Source organism: Bos indicus, chromosome 19 (assembly GCF_029378745.1).
Source record: "Bos indicus isolate NIAB-ARS_2022 breed Sahiwal x Tharparkar chromosome 19, NIAB-ARS_B.indTharparkar_mat_pri_1.0, whole genome shotgun sequence".
Taxonomy (NCBI): Eukaryota; Metazoa; Chordata; class Mammalia; order Artiodactyla; family Bovidae; genus Bos; species Bos indicus.
This window is the reverse complement of record NC_091778.1, coordinates 19828938-19852050: the sequence shown is the minus strand read 5'-3', so window position 1 is coordinate 19852050 and position 23113 is coordinate 19828938. Positions and strand designations below refer to the sequence as shown.

The 23113-nt window shown below is 50.3% G+C and overlaps 1 protein-coding gene across 4 annotated transcripts in view; it reads left to right on the top strand.

The window, feature by feature from the left end:
* The window catches only part of RAB11FIP4 (RAB11 family interacting protein 4), a 107476-nt gene that overhangs the window by 16475 nt on the left and 67888 nt on the right, over nt 1-23113 (top strand). For 3 of the 4 annotated variants that reach the window (XM_019982346.2, XM_070772711.1, XM_070772710.1), the window contains exons 2-3: nt 11904-11991; nt 12307-12395. In XM_019982346.2, coding sequence (XP_019837905.2) covers nt 11904-11991; nt 12307-12395 — 177 coding nt within the window. Of the gene's footprint in view, nt 1-11903; nt 11992-12306; nt 12396-19512; nt 19650-23113 lie in introns of those variants that run through there. The other variant, XM_019982348.2, reaches the window with a different exon arrangement.

The window sequence follows — 23113 nt, the reverse complement described above, 5'->3', positions numbered from 1 at the left end:
GGATAGCCTTGGCCTCACCACCCACCTGCCCTCAGGCCCACCCCTGGCCTTCCTCCCGGCGCTGGTACCCCAGAGTCCCAAGTGGCACACACAGACTGGCCTCGCTCTTGGACCCCTCCCTCCCAGTCCTGGAAGGATCCTGAGAAGTCACCCAAAACCTCACTTCCTGAGGGGTCACCTGGAACCTCACGCTGTCCGTGGTATCAGCGTCTCCCAGGAGCTGGTCAGAGATGTGGACTCTAAGCCTGGCCCCAAGCCTCCCTGATGACAGCCTGCATTTAAACGAGCCCCAGGTGTGTCACAGGCACCCCGAAGTCCCGGGCCCGGGGAGGGGATTTCCTGCATCTTTTCCATCCCACAAGAGGGCAGGTCTGTGTTTCCATCTCTTCTTCACACACGGCTGGTGCTGGACCTGCCCATGGCAGGCACAGGCCGACTGAGGGAGGGCACCCATGGGGGCCTCTGCCCAGACCTGCGAGCCTCTCTGAGTCCTGGTCTCTGAAGCCCTCAAGGCACAGCCTTCCCCTTTGTGCGGGTGGCCCTCATCCCAGACACGCTCCCTACATCTGCCACCATGGAGAGGAGTCAGGGCTGCCCCGCCACCCTTGGAGACAGGTCAGTGTCACTAGTTAGAAGAGGAGGGGACTGTCTTCTCGGCGTCCACTGGGCTTGGCAGGGAGACCTGTACTGAGTGTCCCGGGATCTGGATTTGTGGTCAGGAAAAACCCTGGAGAGTCATCTCCAGCCGCTGAAGTCCTCCCAGTGTGCCTCAGGCTCCTCACCCCAAACTCCTCCTCCTTCTCGGGATCCTCCCAGGGACTGTCCCCATCATCCTCCCAGAGCCCAGAGACGGGGCCTGGGAGTCTGCGAACCTCCTCCCCACCCAAATCCAGCAAGCCCGGCCCCTGGCCTTTAAGCTCTTCCCTCTAGAACTCTCTCTCCTTCCCCCACGCAGCCCTGGTCTGCAGGCCTCCCATCTCCCTCCATGCTGCCCTGTGAACTCTGGGCTCCTTCCCAAACCACAAACCTGCTTCAATGGCCCTGTCCTAAAGGGGAGAGTCTGATGGGTCCCAGCCCCTGTTCCCCTCCCCCACTTACTGTCCGCCTGCCCTCCAGCCGCACAGGGCAGCTGATGGTTCCCCAAGTCCTTCAGGCCCCTCCTTAGCCTGGCTGCCTTCTTCCTCCTCCCTGACTTTGCTCATGCAGTCCCCCCATCACCATCCCCCATCCAGCTGTCGTGTTCAACTCTACTGTCTTTTAGGTTCCAGCATAACCACCACCTCCTCCAAGCCCTCTGTTTCCTCTTGGCTCCCACTGCTGAAGATTTTGGTAGTGTTATAGCATTATGGGCTTCCCTGTTGGCTCAGATGGTAAAGAATCCACAGGTGGGAGACCTGGGTTCGATCCCTGTGTCGGGAAGATCCCCTGGAGGAGGGCATGGCAACCCACTCCAGTATTCTTGCCTGGAGAATCCCGGGGATTCATGGACAGAGGAGCCTAGTGGGCAACAGTCCATGGAGTCGCAGAGTCGGACATGACTGAGTGGCTAAGCACACATATGAGCATTATGGTGGATTCACAAGTAGCTCAATGGTGAAGAATCCGCTTGTCAATGCAGAAGACCCGGGTTTGATCCCTGGATCGGAAAGATCCCCTGATGAAGGAACTGGCAACCCACTGCAGTATTCTTGCCTGGAGAATCCCATGGACAGAGGAGCCTGGTGGGCTACAGTCCATGGGGTTGCAAAGAGTCGGGCACAACTGAGCATGCATGCATGGTGAATTCTGTTCTTTTCTAACTCCACAATACCGTGAGTAATTTTTTAAAAGAATAAAACAAACTTTTTGTCCCCTGCTCCGAGTTAAAAAAAAAAAAAAAGATCCAATCCATTTAAAAAATTCAACCAAGTAAAGAATGTAGAAAGAAGAGATGAAAGAACTGCTATCCCAGCTTTGTGACCAGCCTCCGGGCACTGAGTGCCTGGAACACGCTCATTTATCTAGAGTTTGCTCTGTGCCAGGTTCCAGGCTAAGCTCCGTGTCTTTCCCTTTAAATCCTAACACCCCATGAGGCAGACATTGTTGCTCCGAGAGGGTGAGTCAGTCAGTCTTGGTCACACAGCTGGTAAGTGGAGGAGGACCTTCTACTGACCCTGGGCATGTGGCAGTGTTAACAGCCATCTGCACACTTGGTTGCTGTTCCCTAGACTATTTTTATTTTATTTCACTGAGAAATACAGCCCGACAGCTGTCCTTTTCCTGGGAGCTTCCTGGGAGCTGGTCTGTTTCCCCCCCAGGCAATCGGGCTGAGGAGATGTTTCCTGAGGGACTGAACAGGGGACAGATGGATGCATAGGCCAGTTCACCTCAGAGACCACCCAGCTTCCGTCCCTTCGTTCCTATTCAGACACCGAACAAAGCCCTCTTGGGTGGCCTGAGGGATTCTGGTCAGGAGTAGCCAGGCTGTGAATGAGGAGCCGGGTGGTGATGCTGGGACCCACGGGGGTCTCATAATGGAAGGCATCTCTAGCCCTGGAGGCGGTGGCCTGGGTACCATGTGACTGGCCCTCCAGGCCACCTGGCCCGAGGCACCCCAACCCCATTCCTTTCTCTGTTGTGCACTGAGCACCTTTACTCACACAGCCACCCTCCCGCCCCTCCCTTTAACTCCTGCAGCATCTAGAGGAGAGCGTCTTTCATCTGTCAGCCCCCTACACGCGCGCACACACACACACACACACACACCCAGCTGTAAGAACTAGAAACCAATGCAAAGTGGCTTAAATGCTGAGAAAATGTATTTTTCATCCTAGCACGGGGGCCCAAGGTAGGGCAGCTCCAGGGTTGGCACCTTCAGGGGCTCAGAGGCATCGTCCCGGACCTAACCTCATTCCATCAGCTCCCTCAGTTAGGCCCAGGGTGGTGACCCCTCTCCAGGAGGGCAAGAAGTGGGGGGAGCACTTCCTGTGAGTTGTTTTTTCTTTTTACCCATCATCAAGGAAAACCTCTCCCAGAAGCCTCCTATGGGGGTTTCCTCGTGTCTCATTGGTCAGAAGTATACAACATGCTTTTGCTTAAACCAATCACTGGTAAGGGGGCTGAGCCCACCTGTCTGGCTTGGTCCAGTCAGGACTCATACCCTGGAGTTGAGGTGCCCCAAGACACCTGGTCCAGGAGAGGGGGGCAGCCATCTCAGCCACATCAGGCCTGCCCAAAGGGGAGCGGGTAGAGGAGGGGCAACATGGAGGTGACCAGTGAGATCTGTTTAGGTCCTTGTTCTCATTTCTTGACTTTATAGAAGAAAGGAAGTAAAAGAGTCAGGTTGGATAAGCCCCCAGGGTCACACTTCAGTGTCCCCATGCCATTTATTTACTGCGTCCCTAGTGAAGCTGTTTTAGATGAAGACATTTGCTACTAGCCCTTTACTCCATCTATTTCTTCTGATTTTCTTCTCTATCTGCCTAACTCATTACCCCTCCAACCATGGACTTCCTGGGAAAAATATTAGCATCCTACAGACATCAGAGCGGAAGAGAGCCTCAATGTTAATGGCATCAGTGGCTTCAATTCATTTTCCAAATGGGGAAACTGAGGCCCAGAGAGGGAGGGTTCTCCCCAAGACCACTCTGTGAGGTCACTGATGGCAGAGTTAGCACGGGACTGAGGGCCAAGAAAGCACAGCAAATCTGAGACTCACAACAAGGCTTGGAGCCCACCCTACTGGCATGTGACTTGTGCAGTCACGCGGGGTTTAATGCTCCGCAGTCACTGTCTTGAAATTCCAAATAAAAATTTAAACGAAGGGTCTTACGTTTCCACCCGCACTGGCCCCACAAATTACAGAGCTGACCCGGAGCCCGCAGCTCCTGACTCCTCGGGGCGCTTCCTACAAGGTGCACTGCCCCACCCACCTGTGGTCCAGTCAGCAAGTCTGACTGACTCCGTGGGACTGCCCTTCCCAGGGAGCAGAGCAGGCTTCCGGAGACTGGGGGTGGTCCCCAGCGGAGCCAGGGGTGCAGGACCTGACGGACCCCTTGGGAATCCCTCCCTCGTCTCCAGCTGGCTTGGCCTGACTTCCCTCCTCTCCGCTCCCTGCTGAGAATTAACAGAGAGGGCTGGTGGCTGCCCCCACCCCCAACGTCTGTGCCCCGTGTCCTTTGGGCTGGGGGTGGGGGCTCCAGAATACAGGGCCCCATTGTGTGCCCTGATGGCAGGCAGCTGGGCTGCTGGGAAAGTGGATAAACAACAAGCAGTCCTGAGCGCGTGCCCCTGAGGCCCGATGGAAGGCCAGGATCCCCTGGGGTGGTGGGAATAAGATTGGGGTGACCCAGCTCTGTCTCTCGGGAGGACTGGAAGCAGCGAGATGTGTGAAATGCTCAAAATAACCCCCGACACCTAGGCAGTGCTCTTCAGCTGGGGGCTTTGGGACTTGTGACTGTCACTGCTAGGTCTGTGACACTGGGGATAAAGTACCGCCTCCTGGGCGTGGCTTCCAAGCCCTTCAGACCCTGTTCCCTCTCTTCCTGGCCTCATCTGTGGTGACACTCGGCTTCCCATATGCCCTCGTGGCCTCCCTCACCCCAGAACTCTAGCCTTGGCTGGTACCCCCTCTCTCCGCTGCTCCCTTGGCTGCCTGCCACACCTTTCCCCACCAGCCTCTCCCAGCGGAATACTGTCCAGCCAGTCCTGGATTCAGGATGCCCTGGGCCGTGTTCCTTACCCCAGGTGTCCCTCTCTCTGGAGCTCTCGGCTCCAGCAGCTGCCTCACCGCCTCCGGGGGTCTTCTCCCCAGAAGCACTCAGAAGGCAGACTAGGCTGGCGGTGGGGCACATGACTCCCAGAGGTGGTCTCCCATCAGAGCTGACAGCACATCCTGGCCCAGCCCAGGATCCTCCAGGGGCCTGAGCCTCCCCGCTTGACTGTCCACCTGACTTTGCAGCTGCTTATTTATGCTCGGGAATTTCAACTCCATCCAACTTCAAGCCCAGCCCTGGAACTCCCTCCCAGAAAACTTCAGGGGCTCAGCTAAGCCAAGTGTCCACCTAGGGTAGCAGGACCTGCCACTCAGATGCCCCCAGTTTCAGGAAAGGAAGCAGCCTGGGAGGATGAAGAACTTGGACATTAGGGGTTACCATGACAAACTGGGAGGAGAGCAGAGGCCTGTCTAAAAGAGTTGCTCTGGGACTTCCCTGGGGTCCAGTGGCTAAGACTCCTAAAGCAAGGGGCCGGGTTTGATCCCTGGTCAGGGAACTAGACCCCACATGCCACAATTAAAGATCCAAATGCCTCCACAAAGATCAGAGATCCCGCATGCCGCACCTAAGACTCAGCGCAGCCAAATAAATAAAAATAATTACTAAAAAGAGAGAGAGGGTATGCTGTAACTCAATGGTGGCCCACTATTGCTGTGGGGAAGTATAAGCTCAATGTTCCAAAATCTTTAAGAAAAGCCTGCAGTTTCCTTGATTTAAAAAGAAATTTTTAGAGAGACTTCCCTGATGGTCCAGTGGTTAAGATTCTGCTCTTCCAGTGCAAGGGGCGTGGGTTCCATCCCCGGTCATGGAATTAAAATTCTGCATGCAGCAGCAGCATGGCCACACACACACAAAGTTAGCTTTACAAATAATAAATTTCACTCTTTGTGGGGGAGGGGACATATGATTCCAGGAGTTTTAACATTTGCATAGATTCCTATAACCACCACCACAGTCGGGGTACAAAACAGTTCACACCCTCCCCCACGTTCCCTGGTGCCGCCCCTTTGCATTTAAACTGTCTCCTCCTCCCTCCCCTTGACAACCACCGACCTGTTCTCTGTCTTGATCATTTTTTGCCTTTTGCACAGCACTGGAATCGCCATTTGTAACCTTTTGAGACTGGTATCTTTTGCACAGTAAATGCGTTTGAGAGTCATCCATCTGTTACCAATTGTTCCTTTTTATTACAGAACAATTTGCTTACCCACTCACTGTCATAGAATAGTTGACATCTTTCCATGTTTTGGCGCTGTGTATAATGCTGTTAGACACATTCATGTACAGTTTTTTGTGTGTGAACATAAGTTTTTATTTCTCTAGGATAAGGACGTTCCGTTCTATTCCAAGTTGGCCGAGAGTTTTTATCGTGAATGGATGTTGAATTTGTCAGTTGCTTTGTCTACATCCACTGAGATGATCGTGTGATTTTTCTTCTTTGGTCATCTTTAGATTTCATCAATTAATGGTCAAATATTGAACTAGCCTTGGTGGATAAACTCTACTCGGTTGTGGCCGTGTAAATAAATAAATTAATTAACTTATATAAAAATAATACACAAGTATAGATCGCATATTCTGTGGGCTTCACAAATGTGTAATGACATATTCCATCATTAAACAGTGGTCTCTCAGTATCTGGGGGTTGGTTCTGGGACCCACATGGATACCAGAAAACTTGGATGCTCAAGTCCCTAAGTTGGCCTCTGTTATCCACAGTTCCTCAGTGTTTGTGGTTCTGCATCCATAGATTCAACTAACCACAGACCGTACAGTATTATATGTACACCAACTGGTTTTTCTGTCATCTCCATGCTGCTTCCAATCCCCTCCAATGAATTTTTAATGTTTCAGTTACTTTATTTTTCCATTTTAAAATTTCCATTCAGTTCTTTTTTCATAGTTTCTATTTTTTCTTCTGAGAGTTTCTTTATTTTCATTTGTTTCAAGAATGCTCACCCTTCCTTCATGGAATACAGTTATGATAATTGCTTTAAAGACTCTGTCTACTAATGATAACATCTGGGTCACCTTGGAGTTGGTGTTTATTATCTTTTCTCTTGTGCGTTGCTGAGCTTTTCCTGTCTCTCTGCACTTCGAGTAATTTTGGACTGTGTCCTGGACATTCTGAATATTATGAGACTCCGGGTTCTGTTAATAATAACTCCTGCTGCATGCTTAGTAACTCAGTCCTGTCCAACTCTTTTGCTCAGTCCTATCCAACTCTTTCTGGACTCCAGCCTGCCAGGTTCCTCTGCCCATGGGATTTCCCAGGCAAGAATACTGGAGTGGGTTGCCATTTCCTTCTCCAGGGGGATCTTCCCGATCCGGGGATCAAACCCTCATCTCCTGTGTCTCCTGCATCAGCAGGTGGACTCTTTACCACTGAGCCACCTGGGAACCCCTAAAAAATACTCTGAAGAGTACTGATTTTTATTTGTTTGTTTAATCAGAAAATCAACCCAGTTAGGTTGAAGCCTCAGATCCCAACCTGCCCTCTGAGTAGTCAATTCAGTTCTCAAAGACTTTGAAGTGCTATTTGGATCCTCCTCAAATGTACGTCTCCTGGGACCAGACTGTTCACTGTCTACACTGTAGTTCTGTTCTCAAAGCTTTTGGCCTACTCTTTCGGGTTAGTTCCATATATCTGCAGCTCAGGAATGGGCCCAGGACTTCAAGCACATCTTATCAGATCGTAATCTCGAACTCTTGTCTTCTCTGTGATCCCCGCCTCCCCAAACCCCAAGCTCCCAGGAGCCCCTTTTTTCTGGTCCTTTGACTAGAAATCTGAGGTCCTGGCCACGCTGTGCTGTTTCACATCTCCCAGGACTGGTCCACCTGCAGGTCGTAGGGGTGAGAGGGAAAAAAGAGAGGACTGAGGAACAGGAATCCCCCTTCCCCATGTTGACCAAGTTTCCCCAATTTTCCAAGTTTCTCATTCTACAAAGAGAGATTTTTCTCCTCTCTGAGTTTCGGGTGCCTGCCTGGCTGCTCCCACTCGCCTCAGACTGGGCCTTGCCTTGGGGGAGGGCTTAGAAACAAACATGTAGTCTTCCCTGGTGGTCCCGTGGTTAAGAGTCAGCCTTCCAATGCAGGGGGTGTGAGTTTGATTCCTGGTTGAGGAGCTAAGATCCTACATGCCTTGCAGCCGAAAAACCCAAAACATGAAAGATAAACAATATTGTAAAAAAATTGAATATACTTTAAAAATGATCCACATTAAAAAAAAAAACAGCATTTGTCCCCCTTTCTCTATTCCAAAAGGGTCCCCTTTCCTGACCTCTCATCAAAAAGAGAGTTTCTTTGTAAATTAATAAAAAGAAACAAAAATTTTTCTTTAAAAAAAATTATATATATATATATAAACAGAGTTTCTTTTAGAGCTTTTTCTGTTCACACCTGCTGTGCAGTTGTAGGGTTTGAGCTACCAGAGCCTCAGGCTAGAAATAGTGAGAAAAAGTAAATCAGGGGACTTACCACCATATTCATCTTACTTCAAGTTGTTTGGCTTGTTTTTGGTTTTTATTTTGTTGTTTATGTCGAGTTTTAATTTTTCTCCCAATTTGTCTGCTGTGATTTACTTTTCAGAGTCCTTGTATAGTTGCTTTATGTATATTCTGTCCAGAGTTTCTGGTTAGAACCAGTGCAAGAGACAGAGTGTAGAGCTACTGACTCCATCTTAACCTGAACCAGAAGCCTTTTGGATCTTCGCATTTCATTTTAAATATTTAAATTGCTGCATTTAGGATGTTAGTTGGAGACTTGTGCTTTAGCAAGTCAACATTTGAAATACTATTATCTAGTATTTCACATCCTTTAAACATTCAAAAAAATTTTTTGGCCATGTCACAGGCTTGTGGGATCTCAGTTCCCTAACCAAAGATTGAACCCAGGCCCACAGCAGTGAAAGTGTGGAGTCCTAATCACTGGACCGCCGGAATTCCCGAAATATTTCAAATTCTTAAACAAAGGTTCTCTGGACCCAATTTTTCTAGGTGAAAAGAGAGTAGAATGTGAATTCTCTGGCTAAGTCTCAGCACTTTCACTATCGTGGGCCATGGGTTTGATCCCTGGTCAGGGAACTAAGGCCCCACAAGCTGCATGGCATGGCCAAAAACAAAGAGAATACAGATTTATCCTTTCTCTGGTCAGAGCAAGCCCCACACTTGTGATAATAATAGTGAGTATCATTATATTAGTAGAAATAATAGTCATTATTGGTTAAGAGCATGAACTCTGGGGCCAGGCAGCTTGTGTTCAAATCCCAACTCTACCTCTTACTAGCTGTGTGATCTTGACCCTGGATGAGCCTTCCTGAGCCTCAGTGTCCTCACCTGAACAATGGGAATAATAATAGCATCTTCTTCTGAAGTGGTTGTAAGGCTTCCATGAGTTCATATGTATACAGTGCTCAGAGCTGGCCTGGCATCAGAGAGGAGTTACTAAGCATTTGTTTGATTAATAATTTAATCGCTAACATTTATTAGAACTGCAGACTGAGCCAGCTTATCTCCCTTGTTCAGATAATAGCTTGCCTGAGTCCGTCTGGCTTGCAGATGTCCAAATTGGGGAGGCGTGGGTGGCTGGGCTCAGCTCAGGGCGATCTGGCTGATGATCAATCAGAGGGCAGCGGCAGTGATGCTCCAAACATCGTCTGGCCTGAGATAGAAGAGCTATGACCCGGGGAGGAATGAGTGGGGGAGAAAATCAGCCTGAAGAGAAAGGCAACAGAAATAGAAGGGGAAGCCTGGTAATTGAGTGGCCCAAAAAAGGACGATCAATATTTTGCTGCCAGGGAAACTGATTGCTCCCCTGGCAGCCAGCTCTGCGGCCCAGCTGTGTGCACGCCAGCAACAACAACTGCTCCTGCAGCCCCTGCCAGGCCCGGTGTGCCCACCCCTCCCACCTGGGAGCCTGCAGGGCAGTGCAACCCAGCCCTGCGTGGTGTGTGCACCCCACACAGGTTGTGAACTGGGGTCCCGGTTCACCGCAAAGACCATATGTGCGTGCTAAGTTGCTTCAGTCTGACTCTGCAACCCCGTGGACTGTACCTCAGCAGGTTCCTCTGTTCATGGGATTCTCCTGCCAAGAATACTGGAGTGGGCTGCCATGCCCTCCTCCAGGGGATCTTCCCAACCCAGGGATCGAACCCGCACTTCTTAGTCTCCTGCTTTGGCAGGTGGGTTCTTTACCCCTAGTGCCACCTGGGAAGCCCAAAGACCACATGTGAGTGGTTATCTACCATACTCACCATGTGACCTTGAGCAAGCCCCTTTCCATCCCTGGACCTTGGTTTCTCATCTGTAAAATCAAGGGCTGGGCCAGCTGAATCCCCCACCACACACACCCAGGGGTACTGGCAAAAGCCTATCTAGTATCCAGAAAGGCTGACACTCTTGGTGATCTAGGTGAGGGGAGTCCAGCCATAGAAGCTAAAACTCCTTCCATACATAAGCGGCCAGGAGAGTGAAAGAACATTTTGGTGCAGACAGCCTGGCAAGAGCCGCCTCTGGGAAGTGCAGGGTCAGCGGGACCTGGGGTCAAGGAGGAGTTCCCACTACAGGAACTGTCTAAATGTCTTAGCCTCTCTAAATATCAGAGTCTCAGTTTCCTCAACAATAACGGGAGATTGTAACAGTAGCCACTATTAAGCTTGTTATAAGGATCAGATGAGGCTAGTCTGCCAGAGTTTATGGCAAGCCCTTGGTGAGCTCTGTCTGGTTTTTAAAGGGCTGTACAATTAAAATAAGCCATTTTTTTTACTGGGCTTCCCCAATGGCTCAGACAGTAAGAATCTGCCTGCAATGCAGGAAACCTAGGTTCAATCCCTGGGTCAAAAAGATCCCCTGGAGAAGAGACTGATTAAACTTAAAGACAACTTACATTAAAAAAAGAAAATTAAAAAAACCAAACGACTGTACAGCAGTTGGTGTGCCGCCTGATTCACACCTGCCATGTTCTGAGACCTTCCCTCTTTGAAGACCCTGTGGGAGTCCTGCGCCCACAGCTCAGGGGCGTTCCAGGGACTTTGCAGGGACCCTCATCTATCTGCCTGTCATCAAGGACCCTGGCACCTCTGCTCCAGGTTGGCTTTCCCTGGAGGCAGGGGGATGGACAGTCTGCCCCCCTCCCCCAGTGTCTCCCAGCCGGGGGGAGTCAGGGACTCCACCCACCGACTACAGAATCCACAGCCTGTCTCCCCTTACGTGGATCTGAGGTTGAGATCAACCTCCGCATCAGCCATTCAACACTCCGGGGTAACCTTGACCCTCATCAGAGATAATTAAGGCATAGCTCCTGACCTTAGAGAGGATTGTAGGTGTGAACACCGGGAGCCCCAGCCCATCCCTGCATTCATAGCCCCCCTACATTACCACTGACGAGAGGGCAGGAGGAAAGGAGGCGGGGCACCAGCTGGGAGGGCGGGTGGGGTCCTCGCAGCCCTGCAGGTGGCACCTGGGCATCGCTATTCTCAGAACCCACGTCACTGCCTGGCAGTGTCAGAGGCTGCCTGAGTGATGGGGTGGGGTGGGGGGAACAGCTGCAGTGCTGAGGCGCCACCAGCCAGGATGGGAGCTGGTAGGAAGCCACCTTCCTCCTTCCCTTGGATTCTTCTGGCCTTTCCTGAGGGCCTGCTGGGTGCCAGGTTCAGTGGTGGGGAGGTTACAGAAACAGGATGTAACCTCTGCCCACCCTTCACCCCCAGACTCACACTGGGTGGAGAAGCCTGATCAGCAAGCTTGGAGACAGAGGAGGGGTGCTTTTCCGTGTAGGGTATTCCCTTGCCACTCATCTTCCAGAGCCCAATGGGCACGTCCCCGTAATTGCAGGGGGCTCCAGAACGTTCGTTTTCCACATGCCAGTCTTTGCAGAAATAACTTGGAGACGGAAGCTCCGCCCAAACAAACCCGGTTCTGAGCACTGCGGGAAGGGCTTTGCTTTTCCTCACTCATGCTGTCTGTCCACCTCAGAATAAAGTGGGCCCCCCATAGTCTGGGGCGGGCACTGACCCCACTGAGGGGGCGAGGGCTAGGAAAGGACCACCAGTGTCCCCTTGGCTCAGGTGACAAGCCCTCTCCCCTGGCCAGCCTCACCCCAGCTCTGGGGCGTCCTGGGGGCCTCACACCTGTCCCTCCTTCCTTCCCACAGGTGGAAAAACTCGTGAAATATCTGGATCCCAACGACCTGGGGAGAATCAACTTCAAGGACTTTTGCCGAGGCGTGTTCGCCATGAAAGGTGAGGCCTTTCACCTGTGGCTTGCCCTCCGTATTTGGGAGTCTCTCTTCTGTGTGTTCCCTACTGAGGTTAGTCCCAGTGGAAGAACATCTGGAGGGCAAGAGCCTGTCTCTCCTCCCTCCACCCAGCCCTGGCCTGGCTTCTCTACAAACTGGATGCCCCATCTCTCTGCCTTTGAATGATCAGCTGGTCTCTTGGAGACTTGGGTTATCTGCCTCCCAGCAGCCCTACCCACCCAAGGCTTATTCATCAGGAGCAAAGCTGCTGGGCTGGGCTCAAGCCCTGACCCTCCTCTGTCTGTCTGTCCATCCACAGGGTGTGAGGAGCTGCTGAAGGACGTGCTGTCCGTGGAGAGTGCTGGGACGCTGCCCTGCGCACCAGAGATCCCAGACTGTGTGGAGCAGGTAAGAGGGCTGCGGGGAGGGGAGGGGAAGCCTCCAGCCGCCCACCTGGCTCCGCTTGGTCTTCTTGCCTTTGCTTCACGTTTTTGGTGTCAGGAAGACACCAGAGCCCCCTCTGAGGGCCCTTTGGCTTCAAAATCAAGAAACAGATTTTGAAATTGGAACAATGCAAGCCACAGCAGAGGATAGGGGAGCTGGGGGCCCTCACGGGGGACCTTCACCCCGCTCTGTGCTCCAAGGAGAAGCTGAGTCCCAGAGGGCAAGTGTCAGCTGGTGGTCAACAGCAGGTGGGGATGTCAGTGTCTCTCTTTTCTCTGACACCAGCTGGATGTCCAGCAACTCAGTTCAACTCTGACACTAACTGCCCAGAGTTAGTGCAGGCCCCAGGGCCAGCGCCTCTGTTCCACCAAACCACCCCAGTTGGGGGCAGCCGCAAAGGGGGTGCCTAGGCACCCTGCACGTCTGCTGGGCTGGCTGCAACCGCAGGGGTTCCCACAACCCCCTTCAGTAGAACAACTTACAGAACTCAGGAAGACACTGTATTTATGATGATTGCTCTATTATAAGGACACAATTCACAAAAGATGAGTGGGGCAAGGTCTGGGGGCGGAGCGGGGCCTCCCCAGGGCAGTGTCTCACCAACCCGGAAGCCCCGAGTCTCACTGCTCCAGGGTTTTTATGTCCCCATCTCCAGTCCTCTCACCTCCTGTAGTTGGGGCTGTGTGGAGCTGAAGATCCCAACTTCCGAATAATCACCTGCTTTTGTCTTTCTGGTGACCAGCCCCATCCTGAGGCTCACTGGGGGCCCTGCCTCATTAGCATGAACTCAGGATGGGTTGAAAGGGGCTCCTAATAAACGATAAAAGTCACTCAGAAAGTTCCAAGGGTTTTAGGAGCTCTGTTCTAAGAAGCAGGACAAGCACCACAGATCCTCAAGGCGCTGTCTTACTGTCATCACCTAATGGTGTGTTCACTGGTGAACTTCGATCATTTCCCCAAATACTTGCAGCTGCATCTTACAGCTAACACGGGTCACCATGCCTGAACTGACAGTCTGGAGGGTCCCTCTGGCTAAGACTCCCAGAACTGGAAGGCGATTATCTTGATTTCCAAGATACCAAGCTGGAATACCAGATACCAGGCTGGCTCCAGAACCTCTGCTCCATCCTCTGGTTGGTGCTTCATCTGGCCTCGCAATACAGGAGTATTTTCTGTAACTGAAGGAGGCTCAGGACCCCAGAGGTCGGTCACTTTGGCCAGTGGTGCACCTCTTGGGATCCATCTGAATGGGGAGGTCAGGCTTAGAAATGGGAGAGGGGGACTGTGGACAAAGAATGCTGCCTGCCCTATCAGTAGCAAAGGATGTTGTGGCCATCACACCATCAGCCACTGCAGCCTTTTCCCCCCCTCCAAGCAATGCGCCCTGAGGGGATTCAGAATGGAGAAAGCAGGTTCCTGGCCATAGATAGCTAAAGAGAACGTAAAAGTGAAGTTGCTCAGTTGTGTCCGACTCTGCGACCCCATGGACTGTAGCCCACCAGGCTCCTCTGTCCATGGGATTTTCCATGCCCTTCTCCAAGGGATCTTCCCAACCCAGGAATCAAACTGGGTCTCCTGCATTGCAGGCAGATTCTCTACCGTCTAAGCCACCAGGGAAGCCCCTAAATAGCTAAGGTGCATGTCAAAAAAATGATTTCAACGAGTCCAGACTCTTGCATCTTCCCATACATAGACAAGCGCTAAATTAATCAACTCGAGATATATGTTTTTCTTCAATTGATAGTAATCTTTTGACATTCTGACTCCATGGATTTTGGTTTGCTTGTTTTGCAAAACTCCTGTGTATCCTGGCTCCTCATTACCTCTTAGGAACAGTCTGGCAGAGCTTCTGAGAGGCTACCTCTCAGGCTTAAGTCCTCAGTAAATCGCCAAATAAAACCTAATTCTCAGCTTTTAGGTTGTGCATGTTTTTTTCCGTTGACAGGGCCATAATGCCCAGAAGCTGCCCAACAAAGTGGTGTTAGAGAGGGCCAAGGCTCAAAGGTGGCGGAGACCAGGTGTAGGCCAGGACCTCCAAGGTAGGGCTCAGGTGGTTGGACCCCAGGGTGGTGTGCCCAAAACAGGGGCCTGCAGGGAGGAGTGAAGCGAGTTGACTCGAGGAGCCACAGAGGCCAACAGTGAGGGCTCCAGGCCTGCCTTGGGAGGGCCAGTGGATATGGGGTGAGGATGTGTTTGGGCAGAGGACCCTAAAAGCAGGACAAACATGTAGTGTCCTGGAGCTCTGGGGAGTGAGCCCCTCATCGATTGAACAGGAAGCAAGGCGAGGAGGTGGGCCATGAGGCCGTTCAAAACTGGGTCCACACTCCCATTTTTGCCACTGACTAGCCTGCAGGCCCAGGCATGTTACCATCCACCCTTCTGAGCCTCATTTCCCGCAGTTGTAAAGCAGGGCTCGCCATACCCGTCTGGTGATTCAGTGAGACAACTGGCTGCTAATACGAGAGAATCCCCTTCCTCCAGGCGTGCAGTGTCTCGGAGATTGGTATGAGAAACAGGCTGAAGTCCGCATCTTTCTTTCACCCTTGAAAAGTGTTTCAAAATCACGTCAAAATAAAGACCTGCGTGTGAGGAGCTGGAGGCCATAGCGGAGCCCCGGCCGGGTTTCCCCACCAGCCAGCCGCCCCGGGGCCGGTCCTGTTCCTGCAGCCGTGGGCTGCTTTCATGGCCTCCACACTAGGCCATCCACACTTTCAGGTGGAGAAGAGGGGAGAGGGGGCCTGGAGCAGTTGGCCTCCGAGGGGGTGTGCCTCTTTTTCAAGCAGCATTGTTATTTTATGGAATCTGGGGGTTACAGAAAAGCAGAGAGACCAGGTCAATTGAATTTCAGCAACCCTAACACTCCCACAGCGCCTCTCTCAGGACTTTAGGTATAAGCCCGTCCCGTGAACTCTTTTCTGCCCCTCATGTAGGTCTGGCCCTTACAGGGGGCTCTGGTGGCCGGAGCCCAGCAAGGTGGCCGTTGATCACTACATGTGCTGGGCAGCCTGGTGGGCAGCGTCCGTGATTGAGGCTCTGTTCCTCACCAGAGAGTCCTGGGTACTGGGAGAGGAGGGGGACAGTGCAAAGCCAGCCTGCTGGGCTGGTGGGCTCCCACAGGGAGGGGTTGAGAAGGCCTGGGGAACTCTGTGGACAGAGGAGCCTGGCTGCAGTCCTGGAGGCTCCGTGATGTCACTGAAGCCCTTCCTGCAGGAGCACAGGCTCCTGCACCATCTGGGCAGCTGTGGGGTCCATTCGGCTAAAGGCCAGGAAGGGTGAGACCACAGCTCCTCGGGTTGGGAGGGGCCGAGGGGGCCGACTCGGGGCGGTCCTCGTCCTGCAGTCCTGTTCCCTCAGCGGCCTGCCGTGTCCCTCGTGTCCCCTAGGGGTCAGCTCGAGACCAACGAAGCCATAGCGCGCCTGGATGGTTACTTGGGCTTCACAGGAGCCACTCGAGGAGGAGGGGTTTGGGACCGAGTGTGGATGACGATGATGACACAGGGTGTTGGGACCACAGGAGCCTGCCCTCCTAGCCTTTCCCCTGACCCCCACTCTCAGGGTGGGGCGGAGACCTCGTGAAGTAGTAAAGCAGTGAAACGCTTTGTGTGCTGGTTGGTAAACTGATGCAAACCCTGCATCCTTAGGGCACCCAGCCCCACTCAGCCCTCTTCCGGGTCCCTCAAACTTCCCCCACCATTGACTATCACCGCAGAGGCTCTGGGCCTGCTGTCCAGACAGTGCGAGTCCATCTGGGTAGGTGGCTTCTGCATCCCACCAGCCCTTTTTTCTCTCTGCTGGTGGAAAACTCACTCTCGCTTCCATCTGTGTCACTGTTTATGGTGAAGGATAATATCTGGTATTTCCTTAATGTTGCCGGTTGTTCACACTGCTACTGTGGAATAGTCCCTCTTTCTCCACGTATTTGAAACTTCACCCCTTTATTGTGAGCTAAATTTCTGTATAACGTGGGTCTCTTTCTGGACTCTGGTCTATTTGTGTTGATCTATTTGTCTCCCTATTTCTAAGCCAAAACCACAGCTTCAGTTACTCTTGCTTTATAGTGTAATATCTGATAGAGAAAGCCTTCCTCATCATTCTTTTTTTTTTAATATAGATTTATTTATTTGGCTGTACCAGGTCTTAGTTGGAGGATTTGGGATCTTCAGTCTCTGTTGTGGCATGTGGGATCGAGTTCCCTGACCGGGGATCGGACCTGGGTCCCCTACATTGGGAGTGTGGAGTCTTAGCCACTGGACCACCAGGGAAGTCCCGATCATTTAAAAACAAGTATTTATTTATTTTTGGCTGTGCTGAGTCTTCGTTGCTGCGTGCGGCTTTTTCTAGTTCCTGCAAGTGGAGGGCTACTCTCCAGCTGCAGTGCGAGGGCTTCTCACTGTGGCGGCTTCTCTTGTTGCAGAGCACGGGCTTTAGGCGCGCGGGCTTCGGTCATTGTGGCATGTGGGCGCAGTAGTTGCGGTTCTCAGACTCCAGAGCGCAGGCTAATTAGTTGTGGCCCGCAGGCTCAGGGGCCCCTCGGCATGTGGATCTTCCGGGACCAGGGATTGAACCAGTGTCTTCTGCATTGCAAGGCGGATTCTCAACCACTGACCACAATGGAAGCCCTCTATCATTCTCTGTTTAAAATGTTTTTTGTTATTCTTGTATATTTTCTCTTCCAGAATACTCTTTTTTTTGGGGGGGGGGGTCAAAATTCATTTTAAATCCCACTAGAGATTTTGTTTGAAATTTGTACATCAATGGAAGGGAACTGTTATTTTTTTTTTTTCCAATTTTGAATTCTCTCATCCAACAACATAGTATATCTCTTTATTTTTATGTCATTCAGGAAAATGTTACAATTTTCTCAAATAGGCTTTGCACATTTCTTCATAGGGTGATTCTATTTTGAAGTTTCTATTTCTGTTACACGTAGAATCTTTTTGCCATGATATTTTCTAATTGGTTATGGCTAAATGTCTAGGAGACCTCTTGGTTTTGGATGTTAACTTGTCATAACAACCTTACTAAACTCTTTTACTAGTTCTAATAGTTCATTTACAAACCATTTTCTAGTCTGCTTAATCTATATAACAATGCAGTCATATTCTTTTTTTCTGCATAAATGTAAATGGTTACATATTTCATTGCAAGAAGACAATCAAATTTATTTACCAGTTACTTATTATTGGTTTTAAATATATATACATTTTTATATATATATGTATATGAAAGTGTTAGTCCTTCAGTTGTGTCCAATTCTTTGCAACCCCATAAACTGTAGCCCTCCCGGCTCCTCTGTCCGTGGAGTTCTCCAGGTAAGAATACTAGAGTGGGCTGTCATTCCCTTCTCCAGGGGATCTTCCCTGACCCAGGGATCAAACCCCGGTCTCCTGCATTGCAGGCGGATTCTTTACCAGCTGAACTACCAGGGCCGCCCTGGGCTTCCTGTTATAATCATTATATAATCATTCTTGTAGCTAAATTGTTTTAGGGTAGGACAAAGGTTGCCAAACTACATTTCCCATGGGCCAAGTCTAGCAGCCTGCTTTTGTAAATAAAGTTTTATTGGAACACGGCCACACCCATCATCTGCTCACTAGTTTGGCTGCTTTCCCACAACAGTGCGGAGTTGAGTGGCTGCCACAGGGCCTAAAATATTTACTATCTGCCCTTTACAGAAAAGGTTTACCAAACTTTTTTATATTATATATTTAGTTATTTGTTTATCTTTGGCGGTGCTGGGTCTTCGTTGTGACACAGGCTTTTCTCAAGTTGCGGTGAGTGGGAGCGTTCTCTAGTTGTGGTTCAAGGGCTTATCATTCTGGTGGCTTCTCTCGTTGCAGAGCCCGGCTGTAGGACACGTGGTCTCCAATAGCTGCGGTTCCTGGGCTCTAGAGCACAGGCTCAGCAGTTGTGGCACACAGGATTAATTGCTCTGCAGCATGTGGGATCTTCCCGGACCGGGGATCGAACCCGTGTCTCCTGCATCGGCAGGCGGATTCTTTACAACCGAACCATCAGGGGAGCCCGTTCACCAATCTTTAAAATAAATTCTGATAGGTGGAAACTGTTTGATCCTATGATGCAATTCTTAGAATTTCTCATACATCTGTCAAATTCCTTTCCAGAAAAGTTGTGTCAATTAATCTTTCTTCAGAATTGTGTCAGATTCCTCCTACCCTTGGATACTGGCTGTTCTGCTTTCTCAGATCTTTCTCATTTGAGAGGCTAAAATTAGGATTGCTCTTTTGAATCATAATATGATTGAACTTCTTATATTGCCTTTATCGGTCACCAGGAGTTCTTTTCTTCATTAACTGGCAGCCCACATTCTTCACCCTCGCTTCTGTGGATGTATTCATTTCCAATGCTTTAAAAGAACTAGAAATATTAACTTTTAGACATACATCACAAGTATTTTTTCAGCTTGTCATTTATTTTTAACTTTGTTTATGACAGCAAATTTAAAAGATTTTTATAGCCAACTCATTAATCTTTTCCGTTGTGGCTTCTGCCTTTGGTGTAATACTTAGCTTTCCTGCCCAAGGCTGTGACACTCTTCTGTTTTATTTTTTTTATGTGTTTGGTTTTTATATTTAAAGCTTTGATTCACAGAGTGAACGTTGATGTCTATGGTAAGATCAGCATCCAATTTTCCTCTTTAATCTCAGCCCCTGTCCTGCCCTCTTCACCTCACAGGCGAGAAGTTCTTTACGGAGTTATACTTAAGGGGTCCCTGGAGGGCAAAACAGACTGGGGTTTGCTGGGAATCAGGTCTTCAGCCTGAGCCCAAACTGGCTCATAATTAGAGGGAGCTTTGCCCAACTCATCTTTTTTCTTTTTTTAATATTTATTTATTTGGCCGTGCCAGGTCTTATTTGCAGCATGGGGATCTAGTTCCCCAACCAGGGATCAAACCAAGGCCCCTGGCGTTGGGAGCATGGAGTCTGAGCCACTGGACCACCAAGGAAGTCCCCAGACTTCAGTCTTGCCCGCACAGTTTTTATGTATCTGCCCTGAGCTTCTCTTCTAAACTGGGGGTGTGTCAGGCTCGAAGGTCCAAGTCCGCCATTGCTTAATTCCATCCCTTCTGAAGCAAGCATTTCTAAAACCACTGGCAACAACGGTACTTTTAAATTCTAAAAATACTTTTCCTGACAAACAGCGCTGTGACTCAGCGGTGCTGGTGAAGGTGTGGGTGGCGGCACCGAGCTCACACTGGTAAGGAGAGGGGGGCGGCTGCTTCCTAGCTCAGGGAGGGGCCTTGTTTGATCCTCTCTGCTTATATACGGCCCCAGTGCGTGTGTGTGCTTTCTGTTTCAACACCTTCCTCCTTCCAAAGGAAAGAATAATTTACTTATCCCAAGCCCGAGAATTTCTTTAAGAATAAAAAGATCCTTGAGTCATATCTTTGAGAAGAAACTAAATTCTGATTAACCCAAAGGCGGCTGGGGCGAAAGAAGAGGCGATGTTGATGACCTCTACTGTTCGTTCCCTGGTCTGCCCTGGACCGTCTGTCCTCCGTCTTCTGCCCCGACCATCCCTACCCTAGAAAGGCTGGGCTAAGCCAGGCTTGTAAGTCCGCCTTCCAGGACATCAACTCCATCTTCTGCCTGCATGTACGCATGCTCCGTCACTCAGTGGTGTCTGACTCTTTGTGACTCCATGGGCTGTAGCCCTCCAGGCTCCTGTGTCCATGGAATTCTCCAGGCAAGAATACTGAAGTGGGTAGCTATTCCCTTCTCCAGGGGATCTTCCTGACCCAAGGATCAAACCTGGGTCTCCCACTTTGCAGGCAGATTCTTTACCATCTGAGCCACCAGGGAAGCCTCCACCTCCTGCCTACTCAGGTTTTAATGCTCAAGTTTACGCCTGCTTTTAGAACTTAGATTCACTGAGTTAGAGTTTGAGCAGACTTGAGAGAGTGACCACTTACATCCTGTCTTTTTAAAGCTGAGCAGAAGGAGAAAGGTTTGGTTTTACTATCCTGTAGGATATTAGCCAGGTTCATAAATAAATTGGCCATCTCTCAGCATCCTTTCTTTAAAATATATATACTTATTATATATTAATATATATTTATTTACATATATTAAACATTACATATAAAATATATGTTTGTATTACATATAAAATATATTCGTTATATATTATAATATATATACAAAATATATATACATTTGATTTCTTTACTTGGCTGCATTAGGTCTTAGTTGTGGCACGGGGGATCTTCCATCTTCATTGCGGCATGTGGGATCTTTAGTTGCGGCATGCAAACACTTACTTGCGGCTTGTGGGATCTAGTTCCCTGACCAGGGATCGAACCCATGACCCCTGCATTGGGAGCACAGGCTCTTAGCCGCTAGACCATCAGGAAATCCCCTCAAGCATTGTTTCTTTCATTGACTGTACATACTTTGATCTCTCCTGTTCTCCTTTGAAGCTATCTCAGCCTGCTGGTTCCCTCCCTGATGAGTTAAGTAAATTTATGACACAGATAACTGGGAAAACACACATATACACAATCACTTAAGGACAGACGTTAGTTCACGCATACAGTCGCATCAAGATGGGTGCTAGTGCTCAGAAAGCACCGCCTAAACAAACAGTTCTTAAGCCAGGCTTCAAGCTGGAGTCATGCATTGCATGCCTGCCCAGTCGTGTCAGACTCTTTGCAACCCCGTGGACTGTAGCCTGCCAGGCTCCTCTGTCCATGAGATTCTCCAGGCAAGAATACTGGAGTGGGTTGCCATTTCCTTCTCCAGGGAATCTTCCCCACCCAAGGATCAAACCTGAGTCTCCCGCATTGGCAGGAGGGTTCTTTACCACCAGCAACACCTGGGGTCATGCAGAATGCTTTCAAAACATACTAATACTTTGGTCCCTCCTCCCAGAGATTCTAATTCATTTAGTCTGAGGAGGCATCCACTCATCTGTTTTTAAAAGCTCCCCAGGTAATTAGAATGCACACTTGATGTTGAAAACCAAGGATCTACATCAGGAAGTCTCGATGTTGCAGCATATTAGAATTCCCTGGAAGCTTTTACAATTCCAGATGCCCAGCTGTCCCTCAGACCAATGGACCCAGAACCTCTCGGGGTGAGACCCAGGCGTCAGCACTTTCTAAAGCTCTTCAGGGGATTCCATGAAGCCGTGACCCGTACAGCATCCTGGATTCTCGTCAGTTCACATCAGTACTTTCCCTGAGGATGGAATGCAGGGGCTGGGGGTGGAGGTGGGGAGAAGTCTTATACCTTGAAAATGGCCAGTGCCTGGCACAGCACCAGTGTTCAGATGCCAGCTGCCCTTCTCACGTGCTCCTCCTAAAAGTATCCTCTGGGGAGAGTGGTTCGGGACCACAGGGCCCTGGCGGGAGGTATCCGTCTCCCATAGAACTGGGTTGCCTGGGTGCTCAGGCCCCGGTCAGGGAACATTCTTGGTGGCCAGTGAGCCGTGACTGGTTTCCCGCAGAGAGGCCTGCGAGGACCCATGGGGAGCAGGGCGGGCTCCATGCATCAGGGCCGAAACAGAATCTCATGTAGAGGGTTTCTCATTGCAAGAGTTCTTCATCTGCGACCCAGTTTTGAAAACCTCTGAGAGCTCAGGGCGCCCCGCAGAAGATGCGAGAACAGAGGGCCAATCACATTGACTTCACAGAGACCCGCAAACGTGCTTGTCCTCCCACTTTCTGCAAAGTTGTGAGCAAACAGTACAGTGAGAACCCATAGATCCGGCGCCCTGCATTCACCAATTGTGAGCGTGTTGGCAGTTTTCCTTCTCTGCATCTGCGTGTCTCTGTGCACACACTTTTGGGGGCCTGGGGGGCTTGTCTGTTTGAGAGCTAGTTGCTGACATTATGACACTTCATTCTTAAACACCTGACCCTCCCTCAGACCCTCCTCCATAACCACAACAGTCATCAGCCGTGGGTGTCTAACGTAAACTCCATATTTATTTTTTTCTTGCAATGAAGCCTGCTGCTTCTCTTTTAATTTGTTTGGCTGTGCTGGGTCTTAGTTGTGGCACCCAGGATCTTCAGTCTCCATTGCGACATGTGGGATCTAGTTCCCTGACCAGGGGTCGAACCCAGGTCCCCTGCATTGGGAACGTGGAGTCTAAGCCAATGGACCACCAGTAAAGTTTCTTCCCAATGTATTTATAGCTTTTCTTTTTGATCTCAGATCCAAGTGTTACATTTAGTCGTCATGTCTGTTTAGACTCGGTTAATCTGGAATAATTTACCAGACTTCTGCTCTCTATGCACCATCACCTCCGAGCCCCCAAAAGCACTCTCCCCACTGATTTTGCCTTTGGCTCCAGACTCGTATGGAAATGCTGGGCCCCCTGTGCTAATGTCTAGTGGGTGTTTCACACATGTCTGGCACTAAGCCCTCTGATCCTGCTCCATCCTCTCAGCCGTCTAAAACCTTCCCCGTCTCAGTACCTGCCACCGCCACCCACCTGATCACTCAGATCAAGGACTGAGTCGTGGCCACTGTCTCTCCTTCCTTCCATAGCCACCTGTCCACAAGGCCTGCTGGGTTTTACTTCCAGGATATGTCCCGAGGTGACCGCTTTTTTCCACCTCCATATTACACCCTATCAGAGCATTACACCACCCCCCACCTTGTCACTGCATTGTCACTTGCCTTTCTCCACACCACAGCCAGAGTGTCCTTCCAAAC